Raw genomic sequence first — 18,808 nt, forward strand, 5'->3', positions numbered from 1 at the left:
AGTTAGTTCTAGGTGGTATGAAAATTGATAACAATGTTCAAGTTGCATATTCTAGTATTTTTCATACTCCAAAGAAGTATAACTTCTAACGCGTGTACATAAGTACACACACTCTTTTTTTATCTATCCAATAAAGCAAAGGTTATTAAAATCCCTTCTACCGTTTTTGAACGGAACTAACATGACTTTCTCACAAGTTTAAAGTAGGTATAAGATACGCGAATATAATAATATTAAGTTTAAACATTTTACATCTATAGTTTAAAACCTATAATTGAAATAAATACATAACTATAGGTAGTTCAATATGTAAACCATTATACACTTTGAGTATGAAATTCTTTTACACATATTTTATCCTTCTTGCTATAAGCGGCGCTACAGATGTCATACAAAAAGTATAGGTGCGTTGTTTACATCATGAGATTACTACTTCCATGAAGTATAGTTCAATTAAATATTCTATACAGAGATTTGAGAATCCTGGTTACACTTATATATCTCTAAATAGACTTTCCAGCATCCACATGTTATTAAATTCTAACCTTCGAGATATGAGTAAACTTGTTATCAATGTCGGAGCTAAAATATAACGTTATATATTATTTTAGCCTAAGATTTAGTTTTTAGAGCTCGTTAAATTTTATGGTTTACCGTCTCAGTTAAAATATATTTTATGAGTTTATGATATTGCGCATGTCCAATAATGTGATGTGTTTGTATGAAAACATATGAGTGACTTTACACCCTTCAAGATGCCTTGAATATCCTGCTCATATACTATCATGACGTGACTTTCACATACTATCATGTGTAGTTTTTTTTTTTAATACACTGCTCAGGCATTTGACTGCCATCTCACCTGATGGTAAGCGAAGATGCGGTCTTTCAGGTTAGGATACCTGATCAATAAGGCCTATTCACTTAGGCCTTGAATAGATCCAAATTATATCTATCAGGAAACACGGATGGCGGTAGGGAGTTCCACAACTTCGCGGTTTTTATTAAAAAACTGTTATCGAAGCGCTTGGTGCGCACATGGGGAATCTTGACCACGAAGGGGTGGAGACCAGTATTTTTTAAATCTGCTTCCATAATCTGTCAATTGATTGAGGTCGAAGGCAATAATTGTATAATTTTAAATGTAACAAATAATAAATTGTGTCTAATAAGCTGAATGAATTCGTGTACATGCGCCATTGTAACAGTGATAATAAATTAGTGTGAACACAGGCTCCTGAAAAACAGTTGACAACAAGGAGCCTGTGTCATTAAATTTTTGTAACATATACTTAATGGTGCAAATAAATGATTCATTCATTTATTTAATTTAAATCTAGCATGGCATAGAGAGAGAACTTGATTTGAGAACATTGTAATAATAATAAGAGCATTAATTGTTCATTGTTTATTTTGTCATAACACACCCTATCTTTTCAGGCAAAGTTTTCAGGACATTCTAATGCAAAATTTTAATTCCCAATATTCGTACATAAGCATTCAATGTACACTCGTAAGTACATCTTATAGCTTTGTATCCCTTCCTCATACAAGGACACGCCTAATTCATTTCATAATAAAGAACACATTAAAGTTATATGTTACAGCAGACATGTCTTTGTTACTAATATGCTATTATGTTTAATTTTAGCCCAATGTGTGTCGAATCAAGTCATTGATTAAATACGATCGGAATGGCAGAGTGACGTGTGTTTGAAATATCTATTGAAATCTAGGTCTGTTGGATCTAGTATACGTGAGATCACATATAGGAAATGTGTTAATTAACATTTAGAGTTTGGGATGGGTATAATATAAAATATTATATAATCGTGCAATTAGAATTGTAGACTTTAGAATATTGGAAATTATTAAAAAAAGGAAGCTCTTATTGTCGGAGGCCAAAACTCACTTTGGGTCCCTGCGCCACTCAAACAAGTAGTAAGTAAGTAAAGAAATTATTAACGTCTTCGTAGTTTCTATTTGCTTTATTTTTAATAAAAAAATAAAGGACAATATAATAAACATCCGATACAACGATTGAATACAATCGTTGTATCGGATGTTTATAATAATTACTTCTTTTGTTATTTAGATCCATTTATTAAAGAACTAAATGCAGAGATAAACAGTGATGGGAATTCTTAGCCAGGTGATGTTAAGCTTAATTTAAACGATTATTTTAGCATAGTTTAATTCATTAGAAACAACGATATCATTACTGAGAAATTTTAACAAATTGCTTCAGTAGATAAAAAGACTTTTCATAATATTATAATCAACTTTACTTTTAACTGTACCGGTAAGTATATAACCTTTGTTTATTCTTTATGGTTATTCAAATCAGTCAAATTATTTACTTTCATTCCTTTTAGGGCTGATTTTTCAATCCTTGGTTAAAACTTATTCATCGAATAACGTATTAAACTATCTATTTCCAGACACAAAAATCATATTATAAATTAAAGACAGCCATATAAACACACTTTCACATTTAATAACATATTATAGTAATGTGATAACGGACAAGGTAAGTTATTTCTTCATTCTTCTACAAGAATCAGATTCATAATTATTAAGGGAGTTAGAACTAAAGAAATGATATTTTCTATCCTAGTAACTGCCGCTCCAACTACATGTATTTGATAAGATTTAACATTATTATAAATACGAATTTAATTTAATTGCAAAGTGACATGTAACATAGGTTATGTTTGTTTTCTGTTCTCAGAAATCAAACACAAGCCAACCGTTAAATGTCAGACGTTCAATTGGTCGGAATAATATTATTTATAATTAACCTTTTTTATATATTAAGTTTAAATAAAGATAATTAATTATATTATTCACAACAGCTTCTGCGCTATATTACGGTAAAATCGTGCAAAACTTATTTCCGCGTCAATTTCTGCCCTATTTCAACCCCGAATTTTCATTTGAAACAATCATAGCATCCCTTGCTTTGAACATAGGTTTTGAATTTTGCCCAATATGCTGTGTAGTTTAGACCCGAAAGTGTAACAGAGGTAAATTTCCAATTTATTATATGAGATAGAGTCAACCACAGGTATTTTTTAACAAAGGAAATATTTGCGTTTTGCTTGATAAACTCAAAATTATTAAAACTTTTTTAATGTTACACGTAGAGCATTTTTTCTATGTAACTAAGGTTTACATATTACATTATACCCAAGTACTCAATAATTTGATTTCAATTTCCCTTTCGAATTGTGAAACCGTTGATTTAATTCCATTCACACATATTATAGCTTTGTTTTTTTGGTTAAGTTATTCGTAAAATATAATTATGATTAACCACTGTTATTTAAATGTAAACAAAAGATATAAAATCGATAAAACATATTTCAGACAAGCACGTTTTTTGAATTTCTATGAATAAGAAAACACTTCACCCTCTAAATAATATCAAAGAACTAAGTCGATATCGTATTTTTTACAACTTTGGTTGTAGTTTAGGTAGTTAGTGTCTTGCCTCTACGAAAGCTCTACGACGCTACGAACTATGTAGACCATGATATCAGAATCTATTTTTTAAATATTTTCTTTCATTAATTTAAATATGATAATGCTATTATTTATAGAATTATATTTTATATTATTACATATTGCACAACATTAAGAAATACTCTAATATTGTACTATAAAAAGTTTATGATCAGAAATTGTCGCTCTTTCAGAAGTTTTCTATTTTGTTTGATGTTACATGATTTCAATTTTATGATTGTCAATTCAATTAAATTGACCTTGTAACTCGTATTTTAAAGTTATTCCTATAAACAAACGTGGTGAATATATTTCTTTTAACAATTATTCATGTATGGTATGGTATATAACTTTTTATTGATATGAATAATCTTATATAAATATATCAATAATAGTTCAGTAGAATTATCGTCTGCAGGTATAATTTGATCAAAGTAATGCAACACTAACATAATGTAGTTAATTAGAGCAAACGCCTGATAGAGATAAATTTTATTCACGAGTTCTACATGGTTACAAAGCATGTCAATGTGTTTCTAAGCCTTCCTGTCTACAAAAGTCATTGCCTCACAATTTATATGTATACCATCATTTAAGTATATTTTACATTAATCTCTTGCGATTTCACACAAGACATGACGTCAATACAGTATATAGTTAGCTAGATATAACTCCGAAAGCTACAAAACATGCAAAGCATAGTTTGAGAGATTAATGACACAGCCGCCGTCTGCGCCGTCGCGCAGAAAATAACTGAAATATCATTCGGCCGTTAAAAATAGTGCGCCGTGATCGCCGCCGTACTGCATACAAAAGTGGCTCGGAGCGTCAAGCGGCTTATCAAATTTCTCTACCCACACGGCGCCCACGCGGGCCCGCCGGCCGCCCGCCGTCCGCCCGCCGGCCACCCGCCACTCCGCGCCCGACCCCCGCGCGGCGCGCTCCTGTATTAGTGTGTTAGCACCCACTTCACTGTAACACTGAAGCAAAATAACTTACACTGGGTGGATATTCACTCGGGACTCGTGAGGTACGCTCACCGCGCCTGCCACAACCGAACTGTTGCTGAACACGACGCTCGGCCGATCCAAAAATACCTTTTGTTACAACACTTATAATACCTAGGCTTTAGTATAAACCGCGTCTTATAAATAGGCCGGTACAGTAACAGTGCAGTCACATTAACCTAAATGCTGTGGCCTGGATCGTGGATGTGATTTTGTCTCGTTTTTGGTAAATGGTAGATGCACCTAGCCTACTCTATTATACTACTCAATACATCTGACTCCTAATGCCTTATTCCTACAAGTAAATTATGTCCTATGAGATCAGTTTCAATGTAAACAAATATGATTAATCTATACGCAACAAGCGACTGGCTCTAACATCAGAAGCTTGGTACACAATTATGCATGCCAATTCTCACAGAGAAGTTTTTCAGTTAATGTTAACTGAATAATATGAAGTCAAGCCAAATTCATTTCAGATTCTTATGTTTGAGGAAATTTATTGGATCTTAAATTGTTTTGTTTTTCTTTGATTCACTGAAGTAGTACAGGATGTAAGAGCTATTAAAAAATGGTTAAAATTTCTCTGAATTATACTGTTTTTTTATGTTAGTGTTGGCAATCGACCTGGTACTTGAACTGGACAAACCACCGATGGTAGAGCCTCTACAAATCCGTTTATAGCTTAAAGTGGTAAATAACTATGGTAGTAAGAATAATTATTAGTTATTGTTAATCATTGACTACAGAAATAAAATAATAGAGTGGGAAAGATGAGGGAAAGAAATATGTAGTACATAGTCCTGAAAATCCGCAGATAGAAATCGATATACTTAATAACACTTTTCAAAGTAATATGTGATAAGAATAAAATAAAATATATTTATTAAACAATGTAAAATTGTTTTATTTTTCATACCTTCCTGCGTAATCTAGAATTATACATATATATAATTCTACATATAAGTAACGCTTTTATTAAACTATAATATTAAATAATTGTTATATTATAAATAAGTTTGTCTGGATGAAAAATTATGCACTTGAATATTCCTTCATTACAATTTAAATATAAATTAACACCTTCTAGCATTTTGATGATTTCAGCATTTTCTAAACATCAGAACACATTTTCGTTTATTGAAAATCGCCATTTAGTATACCATCAAATTAATTTGTTAGAATGAGTTAAATGCAGCAATTACTCTTAGTGAAATATACGTCGAGTGCTATGCCAACTAATGATAACACTGTCTTACGTTGTAAACAGTATTCTTGACCTTTCTTATAGAATAGCTTACCGCCCGCGGCTTCGCCCGCTTTGTCTAAAACCAAATAAATATACTAACCTTCCTCTTGAATCACTCTATCTATAAAAAAACCGCATCAAAATCCGTTACGTAGTTTTGCGTATAAAACAAAGTCACTTTGTCTGTCCCTATGCCCCTATGTATGCTTAAATCTTTAAAACTACGCAACGGATTTTGATGCGGTTTTTTTAATAGATAGAGTGATTCATGAGGAAGGTTTTAGTATATCATTTATTATGTTTTAGACAAAACGGGCGAAGCCGCGGGTGGAAAGCTTGTATTCGTATATTTCGTTTCGTACGAAAGCTCAAATAATTAAAAAGTTACTAAGCTTTCGTACGAAACAAAAGCTCTAAAAACTTACAGCGATATAAAGCACGAAAATAACTTTACGTACTGTATAATAATATGTACGTTACGTAATTTTCCAAACTGAGATATTAACAACAAAATTTATTCCTACAACTAGTCGGAAATGGCACCAAAAAAACTCAACATTTTCAGTCCTTATATTTATCGTAAGAAACTTTGAGAAAAAAAAAAAACAATGGCAGACTTATTTGCAAAATCGTGACTTTGATTCATAAGCTCCAACATTAAAAATATAACATAGGTTCTCGGTGTATTCAAGCTCAAGATTCAATACCCACAACAATAAAAAGTAAGTTCATTACATTTATTTTAACACGTTACATTGAGTACGATTTAAAAAATTATAAGTAAATCCAGAATCCACGTCTTAAATCCATTGAAAATTATCTCAATCCTCGAAAAAACAATCACAACATTGAATTTACAGCGAATTGGCTCTCAATTGCCATTATTCGCTTGCACACAAGACCTCGAAACATTTTCATTTCAAAACGACACTGTTTTCCGTCTATTTTTAATCCACAGTGTTTCTATTTGCGTTCAAACTTTATAGCAATACCGCATTAAAACCGACTCTGCCAAGTTTCACACTTTCCTTAAGAATATGTTGAAATATGATAATTTGGGGAATTTTGGGCCAAAACATTACTTATATTATTATCATTCGTTATGTTGGTTATTTGCTTGTGTGAGTCATTTTAATTCGGTCTTGTGCAATTTAGTAATAATTTAAGCGACGATATTGTTTGTGAACTAAAAACAGACTTTATGGTATGATATATAATACTCAATTATTCACGATCAATCTATAGTTATAAGAAATTTAAAAATCTCTACCTATCTCTATATAAAACAAGAAATTTAAAAACAAAAGACTTTACGTCTAGATAAATACAACAATATGCAGTTATCTTGTGCTCTATTCCACCCAAATTCTACCACTTAAGTTGATAGACAGACGGAAAATACTAGATCGCATTTATTGTATTAGTATCTACTAGCTTACCGCCCGCGGCTTCGCCCGCTTTGTCTAAAACCTAATAAATTATATAGCAAAACCTTCCTCTTGAATCACTCTATCTATTTAATAAAACCGCATCAAAATCCGTTGTGTAGTTTTAAATATTTAAGCATACAAAGGGACAGAGAGAAATAGGGACAGAGAAAGCGACTTTGTTTTATACTATGTAGTGATAAGTACTATAATTAATAGTACCTAATTTGCACACATTAAATTTAAAAATTGACCTCAAGATGATTTTTTCTTCACAAAGCTTTTAGATTTAACAAGCTTGTCATGTTATTTTATAGAATATATCGAATATAATATATATTTTACTAAATTTAATGTATGATGTGTGTATTTTTGTTCTGTTGAAATACGTGACTGACGGTTAGACAGGCAGACATGCGATTATATGTGCGATTATATAAATAAATTTTGTTCTCAATTCGAATGTTATTCATTGTACTGAAATACCCATTTTATTTATCTGTTGTAATGAAACACTTTGTTGTGATCAAATAAATGGATGTTATTTTATTTTGTAATTAACGATAAATAATTACTTGAAAATACATTATCGGTTACATCGTGTGTTGTTAGTATCTACCTATAAAATTTTAAATTTTCTGCAATGAAGCAGCATTCTTCACATCATATATTTTTTTTAATTCATGCTCTACGAACGAAAATACCAAATAACTTGAAGATAAATTAATAAACCTTCTCATAAAATAGTATGTATAACTATATTATAATTAATATAGATATGTATTAGATATAAATAACATAATCAATTAAAATAAATTCCGCATAGTGCATTATGTAATATTTCATGAACGTTAATGAACTTGGTAATGTTCCAGGCCCTTGGAAGAAATAATAAATTTGCTAATTATTATAAATTTGTCCAGTTGTGTCGTAGAAGGAGGTAACTACTATTTTAGATGTTCATTTATCAGTGAATAATGTTTAATACGAAGTAGGTATGATCCTAGTATAAATGTTTATTTATCTGTGATTTACGTTTAATACCATCCATACTACCTGGATGGTTTGATATCACCAATTTAACGAGGAACTTTTTATAAATGCAAAGCTTTGTAATCTGCTACCAAAGTGTTGAAAATATAGCACGATTAAGTAGACAATGAATTGATATTCTGATAATTTTAAGGATAATTTAGATAAACTTGATAAATAGAGATCTTGATCTCTATCAAGTTCTCGCTGGAACGATATTCCGAATCAATGGTTAAACATTTTAATTAATTAAAAGACTTAATTTTAAGAATATTTATTCATGCTTTTCATAATCGTTTGTAAAAATTTGAATAAATTAGTAAAGTACAAATAAAATTTGACTTTTTTTTTCAATGGTTATTCAAGATTATAGTTTTCGTTGCGAAATTTTGCGAGAAACAGATTTTTATTACAATTTCACACAAATAAAGCTGATAAGATCGGTATGAAATTTGCTACAGAGATATATTTTAATTTGCATAGTTTTCTTCACTAGATAGTATAAAACAAAGTCGCTTTCTCTGTCCCTATGTCCCTTTGTATGCTTTAGTCTTTAAAACTACGCAACGGATTTTGATGCGGTTGCGGTTTTTTAATAGATAGAGTGATTGAAGAGGAAGGTTTTAGTATATAATTTATGAGGTTTTAGACAAATCGGGCGAAGCCGCGGGCGGTAAGCTATAACAATATAAGTGAAAGCTTTTATTTTGCAGTAAAGATTTTAAAACATCTGAAAACGTCTCGATCTTGATAAACACCGCAAAAACTTTGGATTACGTGAAAAACTAAACACAAAACGTATTCGTGAAACAGTGCGAATGTTTTTCACAGTCTATTAATTGGCGGGATATTTCTGTACCGCTATTATTATTAGAGGTTAGGCAGGTGCCACGTAGGAATGCTAAGACCACGAAATCGTTATACATTGTGCAATTTGTATTGAGATTTAATGATTGATTGCGTTTTTCGCATAGCTAATGTTCAATGTATAATGTATTGGGATGACTTATTGATTGGTGCTATGCAAATATAATTCTCTAGTCACATGTAACGAAACCCCTCGAAAACGACTTCAACGATTTTTATAAAATTTTTAGTGTAGGTAAAGAGTAGAGTCGAAGGATAATTAATTGCTTTGGGAAACATATTTGTGCGCTTGATTATGTAATAACATGGTTTTGTATAACATTGATAACCTTGTTATGTTATTAATATTGTTGCGATAGCTCACATAATATTAATGGTTTCTTTTTCTTACAAGAAAGATTAAACTATAATGAAGTAATAATTTCACTGTAAAATATCTTTATATTTACATCATCACCTTTTTCCACATAATATGTTTATTCAATTAACCGTAGTAAGAGGATTTTTGATAGCAAACACCTGTTGTTTTGTTAACAAAACATATTAACTCACAGTGACTTCTTAATTCAGACATTGTGACCTACAATTTTTTCGAGCAGACGGTCTACATAAATATACGTGCATTTACTCACATTTCAAGTTATAATATTATATTAAAGACTAGCTTCCGCCCGCGACTCCGTCCGCGCGGATGTCGGTCTTCGCGTGGATGGTTTATTTCTTCATTTTGAGTAACTCTGACAATGATATCTTATAAATATATATTGGACCCAAATACGGCTAGGCCTATAATAATACGCAACGTGTGTTCGCGGTTCTACAGAACAACGTCTATGGATAAAACTGAAAAGATTAATTTTTTTCTACGTATTTTATTTAAAAAGTATCCTATTATACGCCCAGGATAATAAGGTATAATTATACCAAGTTTCATCGAAATCGAACCGTTAGTTTTCACGTGATGCAGACAGACAGACAGACAGACAGACAGACAGACAGACAGACAGACAAAAAAATTTTTAAACACATATTTGGGTTTGGTATCGATCCAGTAACACCCCCTGCTATTTATTTTTTCAATATTTTCAATGTACAGAATTGACCCTTCTACAGATTTATTATATGTATAGATAAATAAATATATTTATGTCTAGGAACTACAATTTATCAAAGAAAAATAATGAACAATCAACTTTATTGAGACAATAGCAAATGTATATTTACAAAAAAGTATCCAATCTTCTATTTAAACTATAGCACCCTGAAAGTAAAAGAAGTATAAAACAAACTGGTATATTTATTGTAATACAGTCGTCAGTGCAAGTATAGTCAACCAACCATCACTGCTAATGGAAGAATAAGCCCCACTACTACAGCTGCAAGGGAAGCAATTTTATATCTATGCCTTCTTGCATTTACATTCATATAAGCCTCGAATCTATGCAAGCCATTGACGTCATAGTTCATCTTATGATACTGCTTCAGCTGACTTACAAACCCTGGATTCGGGTTTATAAACTTTCTCCTCTGCCGTACAAAATTGTACGCCTGTTCAAAGCTTAGACTATACTTCTGCATGATGTACGCAATCACTAACGTCGCCGATCGTGATACTCCGAAATGGCAGTGAACAAGGACGTTGCCCTTTTGCAGTCCTTCCTCAATAAAAGCATTGGCCATTGGGAAGTAGGGTAGGAGATTGGTTTGAGGAGTGTCGTTGGCCCTAATGTACAGCGTGCAGATGTTGGAATCAACGAAAGTTGATTTCGGTAGCCGGCGGGCTTCAACCGTGAGGACGTGGGTGATGTTAAGCTGTCGAAGTACATTTCGGTCCGCGGCCGCTGTGGCATTGCTCAAGTAGAGGCCAGGAATGATCTGGCTGTAGCAGGATTGGGTGCAGAGGTCTATCTTATTGTACAACGCTTTCCTGGACCAGTGTTTGAGGCCTGTAAAAGCAACCACGGGATGTGGTATGGGTATAGTGAGGAGGGCAACAAGTAACGCACTCCTGAACATCACAGTCAGTAGACCTCTGACACTTTCATAACAATTGTTTCGTTCACATGATTAATTTTTGTTGGGTTTTTTTATATTTTTTAACTTATGTTTACTTTGGATTTTGACGTGACATTAATGGTTAGATTGTGGCGTTTAAGGTTTGAAGTTGTTTTATTCTTTGTCTGCATCATGTCTATGTAAGAGCTAGCGCGCACGAGCAACTTTGTCTCCGCAACTATTTTGTATCCGCAACTATTTTGTCTCTCCACCCATGGGCTAGTATGAAAGTGCGCGCACGTAGCGACGCAACTCCCCATACAATTGATGGGAGAGACAAAATAGTTGCGGAGACAAAGTTGCTCGTGCGCGCTGGCTCTAAGAGCTAGCGCGCACGAGCAACTTTGTCTCCGCAACTATTTTGTCCCCGCAACTATTTTGTCTCTCCCACCCATGGGCAAGTATGAAAGTGCGCGCACGTAGCGACGCAACTCCCCATACAATTGATGGGAGAGACAAAATAGTTGCGGAGACAAAGTTGCTCGTGCGCGCTGGCTCTTAGAGCTAGCGCGCACGAGCAACTTTGTCTCCGCAACTATTTTGTCTCCGCAACTATTTTGTCTCTCCAGCCATGGGCTAGTATGAAAGTGCGCGTACGTAGCGACGCAACTCCCGGGAGACTTTTTTGTCCGCGGGTTCGGAGACAAGCCCGCGACGCAACTGTCGCCCTATCTATTGGTTTCAATGCAAGTGCGCGCACGGTGACAAAAATGTTGCCTGTCGGCGGCCGCCGGCCAGTTGCCGCGTAACCGGCGTAGCGATAATACGTATTTATGTCAACGTATTTATTCTCGTACACAGTAGTTTTAACCGACTTCAAAAAAAGGAGGAGGTTATCAATTCGGCCGGTATATTTTTTTTATGTATGTACACCGATTACTCCGAGGTTTCTGAACCGATTTACGTGACTCTTTTTTTGTTTGATGCAGAATGGTGTGGGATTGGTCCCATAAAATTTATTCGGATAAGCCCAGTAGTTTTTATTTTGTGAGCATTTTTGTCTGAACTCGATGACTTAATTGAAATGTAGCAAGTAACTTTGATTCATTTCCAGGTAACCGATTGAACTGAAATTTTGTATACGTATGTAAATTGGATAGCGATGAAACATTATCATGACATAGAGCTGATTTGATGATGGAATCGGAAGGTGGCTGTGCCGTCAGCACATTACAGCTTACGTATTAGGTCATGCATCATATAACATTAATATGTATTGTGTCACTAATTGTACTTCAGTCTTAAATTGGCTCAAATATAAAGAGGTTGTCAATCCGGTGTTTAATTTCCGCTATCCTAAATATATAAAGCCGCTACAATTTGGTGACCCCGACAACAACACCTGACAAACAACAACGCCTGACAACACGACAACCTGACAACGTATTTCGTGACCCCGGACTTTACACGAAGCCATAAGAATATAAAAATGACAACTGAAAATAGAGCTCCGTCAGCAAACCCAGCGTCCGAGTTAGCAACAGTAACAGTATCATCTAGAATACCGGAGTTTTGGTGCGATCAAGCTCGCTTATGGTTTGTGCAGTGTGAAGCCATCTTAACACCTCAAAAACTAAGCGACGAGGCGAAATTTAACTTAGTCGTCACGAAATTGGGAAAAGACGTCATTCAACAAGTAAGCGACATATTACTTCAGCAGCCCCAAACGAAGAAATATGACACCTTAAAAGCAAGATTATTAGCAGTGTATGAAGAATCAGAAAACCGGCAACTCCAAAAACTTTTGAGCGAAATCGACCTTGGCGACGAAAAACCCTCTCAACTCTTGAGGCGCATGCGAGATTTGGCCCGCGGAAAAATTCCTGATGAAACGCTGAGTATCATGTGGCAAGGTCATCTTCCAGCCGCAGTACGCTCCGTCCTCGCCGTCACCGACGTAAAAGATTTGGAAAATTTAGCTACGATTGCAGATAAAATTATGGAAAATATAAGACCTAATCAAATATCGGAGGTTAGTAGCAAACCGTCGACGTCAGCTGATACCGTTACCGTGCTGCAAGAACAAATAGCTCAATTGACTCTGCAAGTGATGCAATTACAGAACATTCATAGATTGCAACATAAAAAACGAAATTATAACTATCGAAATCGCTCTAGTTCAAAATCCCGGGGACGTAACATGATACGGCGTGAGCCGCGGAGCGCCGACAGTCTTTGTTATTACCACGCGCGATTTTATCATAAAGCTAACAAATGTATAGAGCCGTGTGCTTGGAATAAAAAAACTAAACAGCAGGAAAACTAGAAAGAGTGCAATCGCAGGCGGAGATTTGCACTATTAAGCCATCGCACCGCCTTAACATTACCGATAGAACATCGGGACTAAATTTTTTAATTGACACGGGAGCAAATATATCAGTGATACCTGTAACTAAAACTCTGCATAAGCGACCGAAGTGCGATAATTACGAGTTATACGCTGCTAACGGAAGCGTTATAAAGACTTATGGTGTAAAGACACTTACATTAGATTTAAAATTACGTAGACCTTACCGGTGGACTTTTATTATAGCCGAAGTGAAACAAGCAATATTAGGTGCTGATTTTTTAGGACATTACAAACTTTTAGTGGACATTCATCGTCAAAAATTAATTGATACAGTTACAAACTTATGTGTAATCGGTTCAGTAACTTTGAGTAAACATATACCAGTGAACACAATCGACTTTAATCATAAATATAGTGATCTGTTATCGCAATTTCCGAACATAACTAAGCCAATGCGTTTCATAGAGACTCCACGACATTCTATAGTCCATCACATCGAAACAAGCGGCCCACCCGTTTTTTCGCGACCGCGACCTCTACCGCCTGACAAATACAATAAAGTTCGCGCAGAATTTCAGCGAATGCAAGAGATGGGGATTTGTCAACCTTCAAAAAGTTGCTGGGCCAGTCCTTTACATGTAGTAATGAAAAAGAACGGAGATATTAGACCCTGTGGAGATTATCGACGCTTAAATGCTATAACTAAGCCGGACCGATATCCCATACCGCGTATACAAGACTGTACATACCTATTGGCAGGAAAAACTATATTTTCAAGGCTAGATTTGCAACGTGCCTATCATAATATTGGTGTCGCCGAATCAGATATTGAGAAAACAGCTATAACTACACCCTTTGGTTTATATGAATTCAAAAGAATGACTTTTGGTCTGAAAAATGCAGCGCAGACATTCCAACGATTTTTAAACAACGTCGTGTTCCGTGACCTTCATTTTCCAACTGATTCCGAAAATAGTAATGGCGAGAAAAGCGAGGAAAACGTTCCATTTTTATTTTCCTACATCGATGACGTCATCATTGCATCATCAGGACACCAGAGCCATACGAAACACTTACGAATGGTTTTCGAACGTTTGAACGAATTTGGAATCACTATCAACTTATCAAAATGTGAATTCGGCAAAACGGAATTAAGTTTTTTGGGATTTAACATTTCACAACAAGGATTAAAACCATTGGAAGATAAGGTCAATGTCATAAAAGAATACCCAAAACCACAAACAGTCGAAGAATTAAGACGATTTCTAGGAATGCTAAATTTCTATAGACGTCATTTACCTCACGCTGCAGAAGTACAATCAAAACTTAATCAGTATATACATAACGCCGGCAAGAAAGATAAAACTCCGATACTATGGACTGAGGAAGCATCAATAGCCTTCGAGCAATGTAAGGAAAACCTTCAAAGTGCCGTTACATTGTCATTTCCCGCAGCAAACGCTTCTATTGCTATCATGACCGATTGTTCTAGCACATGTGCCGGTGCAGTACTTCAACAGAGAGAAGGAAACTCATGGAAGCCTCTCGGATTTTTTTCGCAAAAATTAAGCGAAGCGCAACAACGCTATAGTACATTCGATCGAGAGTTGCTAGCTATATACATGGCTATAAAACATTTTAGATATATGGTCGAAGGCAGACCATTAACCGTGTATACTGATCACAAACCTTTAATACATACATTCAAAAATAATACAATCAGCAAAAATGATACGCCGCGAAGATTACGTCATCTCGATTTCATACTGCAATTTTGTACATCGATCGAGCATATAAGCGGATCAGAAAATGTAGTAGCTGACGCTTTATCAAGGATAGCTACAATAGATATGCCATCGCCCATCGATTATGAAAAATTAGCTAAAGCTCAAGAAAATGACGAAGAACTCAAATTATTACTACAATCGAAAAATCTAAACTTTAAAAAGATAATTTTACCACCTAGTAACATGCCAGTGTATTGTGATGTAACTATGCAAAACGCAAGACCATATTTGCCTGAAGAATTTCGTATATCGGCTTACAACGCCATACATGGAATTAGTCATCCTAGCATACGTACGACACGAAGACTCTTGCGAGACAGATTTATATGGACATCTATAAACAAAGATGTTACCAATTGGACACGTGCATGTATAGAGTGTCAACGTTCCAAAGTACATAGGCATACTATTTCACCTACTGGAACTTTTACGAAAAGCGACCGATTTGAGCATTTACATATCGATATCGTCGGTCCTTTACAATATTGCAATGGTTATCGATACATTCTAACCATGATCGACAGAAGTACTTCATGGCCAGAAGCTTTTCCCATAAAAGATATTACAGCAGAGACTGTAGCTGAAATTGTCTATACAGGATGGATTTGTCGGTTTGGATGTCCTATACGGATAACTACCGATCAAGGACGACAATTCGAGTCAAGCTTATTTACAAATTTATCAAAGCGAATGGGTATTAAAAAGATAAGGACTTGTGCATATCACCCGCAAGCGAACGGTGCTATAGAAAGATGGCACAGAGTATTAAAAACAGCTCTTATGTGTAGAGGTAATACAGTCGACTGGGTTGGACAATTACCATCTGTTTTGTTTGGACTAAGGGCGAGTCTACGAGACGACACTCAGACAAGTGCCGCCGAAATGGTTTATGGTGAAGCAATAAGATTACCCGGAGATTTTTTCCAGCTGCAAAAGCCTAATATTTCCGAGACTGAAACATTCCTTAGCCAACTGCGTGAGAAAATACACAACATATCGTCAGTTCCTAAAAGAGAGTCCAGTAAACGCAATATATTTGTTCACCCGGAATTGCAAAAATGCACACATGTATTTGTACGTTGTGACAAAATGGTTAAATCGCTGACACCTCCATATCAAGGACCTTACAAAGTTTTGGAAAGAAATGATAAATATTTCAAAATATTACAGGCAGACAAAGAGAACATAATTAGTATTGATCGACTTAAACCAGCCTTTATAATAAACATTGATGACAATTATTATAGTCCGAATACGGTAGCGCAAGCGCCTAATGTAAACAACTTGCCGACTGTAACACGATCAGGTCGCATTGTTAAACCTGTCGTAAGATTTAAATTGTAATTAGAAGTACATGTTTATTTTATTAATGCATTATGTTTATATAAACTTTTCAATTTTATTTTTACATTTATTTCTATTGTTTTATTTACATTTTTAACTGTATAATGTTGTTTTTTGCTATACACTTTTATATACACATTTTATTATATAGACCTTTTGCGATTTTTTTAGACAATTTTGTGATTAGAAATTTAAAGTTCATGCTTATTGATGTATAAAGATTATTTTTTATGTTTGTGATGATTATTATATTATACAAGTAATATTAATTAAGTAATGTTAAAAAAAATTTTTTCAATGTATAATTTTTTTTCAAATTTAGGGGAAAGCTATGTGCCGTCAGCACATTACAGCTTACGTATTAGGTCATGCATCATATAACATTAATATGTATTGTGTCACTAATTGTACTTCAGTCTTAAATTGGCTCAAATATAAAGAGGTTGTCAATCCGGTGTTTAATTTCCGCTATCCTAAATATATAAAGCCGCTACAGTGGCCATAGGAACTTAGTAATATATTGACTCAACTTTATCGAGTTTGGGCTCGTTTGATTCGTGTTGAAAAATACACTAAAAAGTATTAAATAAAAATAACTTCGTTAAAAACAACCGACTTCAAAAACGGAAAAGTAAAAAATAAAAAAGATTGATATTGATATTATTAATTACTAAAAAAATTTTTTTGGAAATGTTCTCAATTTTAAAAACATTGTATGGAATTTCCCCAATGTCAGTCTCTCACTCCATAATGGGTGCACCCAATATTGCCTTTTTCGCTGCCGTCTTCGGTTTCTAAGGACAAGAGCACAGACCACAACCGTCTCTTCGAAATCCATGTTGATAAATGCAGAAAATTTTAAAGAAAAAGTTGCGTTGCTGTCGCTTTCGTGTGCGCATCGTTCAAAACTTTGCGAGGAGACAGCGACAGAGACAAAATAGTTGCCGGGCAACTAAGTTGCTCGTGCGCGCCCGCTCTTCTTTATGAATCTTCTTCAAAGCGTTTTTTATCGAGAAGGATATATTGTAGTCGATAAAATATTGTAATTAAAAAAGCTGTACCAGGCTGTACCATTTATGGGACAGTATGTAAAGGAGTTACTAATTCTTGAGAACAAGGTTTTTTCCAGTAGATATCTAGAATAGGTGCTACTTAATATTATCTAAGTTTATATTTTATCCAAAACATAGCTGTATTTTAGTAAAATGCTAACACAAACATGTGCTACAGATAAATCTACGAAAAAGTTTATAAACTGAGTAATTTCGCTAGCAAAACAAATAATTTCCCGAAGTATGGTTAGATTTGACCTAAATATCACAATTAGGTCGACCGCTTATATCCAAGACGACATTGAGTGAATCTCTGCCAGCTTGGAGAAAATTCTTGAATGCAAAAGGTGAGTGTACAATATCGTGTGTTTAATTAGTGAACCTTGTGTTTTAGTGTGACTGAGGCAGATATATCGAGAAATTTTCTTTCGTTGTTAGAGAGAAGGAGACATTTGAAACATACTATCATTGGATACAAATTAATTATGGTACTAATACGGGATTAATATAATTTCATGGGTTGAAGCGATATTTTTTTCAACCTACTTATATTAAACAAATACGTTTAAAAAATCATAAAAATCAGTCATAAGTGCGATCAAACAAACAAACTCTTCAGCTTTATAATATTAGTATAGATTATTACAATAATATTGTCCCAATGTAGGCCGATTTCATTTTTGTAAATCTAGAGACTAGACTGATATTTGTGTTACTATTACGGAAAAAGATACATGGACATTCATGGGTTAAAAATAATTATGTGCTTTAGTTTAGGAGCGTTTAGCTACTATTATGTATTCTGTGGTTTAGGTATAATATATTATGTAATTTTTTTAGCAATGTGTATTATGTTATTGTCTAAGGTTATTGTGATATTGTTATGACTAGTGTCTAATTCAATCCTCTGCAGATCCACCTGTTCTTCAATTTTATTAGTCTCTAATTTATTTTTATAACTCTCTTAGATCTGGTATTTAAAAAGCTTTCATTTTTATCTGAGTCTCATAAAGATTGTATTGTGTCATTAAAATCTTAAAACATTTTTACATAGATGAAATCGTTTTATGTTAGTTCTTTCTCGATCAAAATGCAACATCATATCTAGTATTAAGGGCCCTTAGTAGGTGAACACGGAAAAATGGACTGTTTTCTATGAGCTATAATTGAAAATATTGAGGTTTTTTCGCACTG

General features: G+C 34.2%; 2 protein-coding genes across 2 annotated transcripts; one reads left to right on the forward strand and one right to left on the reverse strand.

Annotated features, from left to right (window-relative positions):
* Positions 1–10,332: 10,332 nt before the first annotated feature.
* On the reverse strand, positions 10,333–11,150 carry LOC123703373 (dual specificity protein phosphatase MPK-4-like; the record flags this gene model as incomplete). Its single annotated transcript, XM_045651289.1, has 1 exon — positions 10,333–11,150. A coding segment is annotated over one exon (735 nt), but the record flags the coding sequence as incomplete, so codon positions are not given.
* A 1,420-nt stretch (positions 11,151–12,570) lies between these two features.
* On the forward strand, positions 12,571–14,073 carry LOC123703374. Its single transcript, XM_045651290.1, has 2 exons — positions 12,571–13,188; positions 13,918–14,073. Exons 1-2 carry the CDS (start codon positions 12,571–12,573, stop codon positions 14,071–14,073), a joined length of 774 nt encoding a protein of 257 aa, XP_045507246.1.
* Positions 14,074–18,808: the final 4,735 nt, after the last annotated feature.

This window comes from Colias croceus, chromosome 26 (assembly GCF_905220415.1).
Source record: "Colias croceus chromosome 26, ilColCroc2.1".
NCBI classification, from domain to species: Eukaryota; Metazoa; Arthropoda; class Insecta; order Lepidoptera; family Pieridae; genus Colias; species Colias croceus.

Excerpts from the sequence above, each read along its gene's own strand:
- LOC123703374 (XM_045651290.1), top strand. The coding sequence starts at position 12,571 with ATGACAACTGAAAATAGAGCTCCGTCAGCAAACCCAGCGTCCGAGTTA. Across the intron at positions 13,189-13,917 it reads TAGCTCAATTGACTCTGCAA|TCCATCACATCGAAACAAGC; the intron begins GTGATGCAATTA and ends GACATTCTATAG.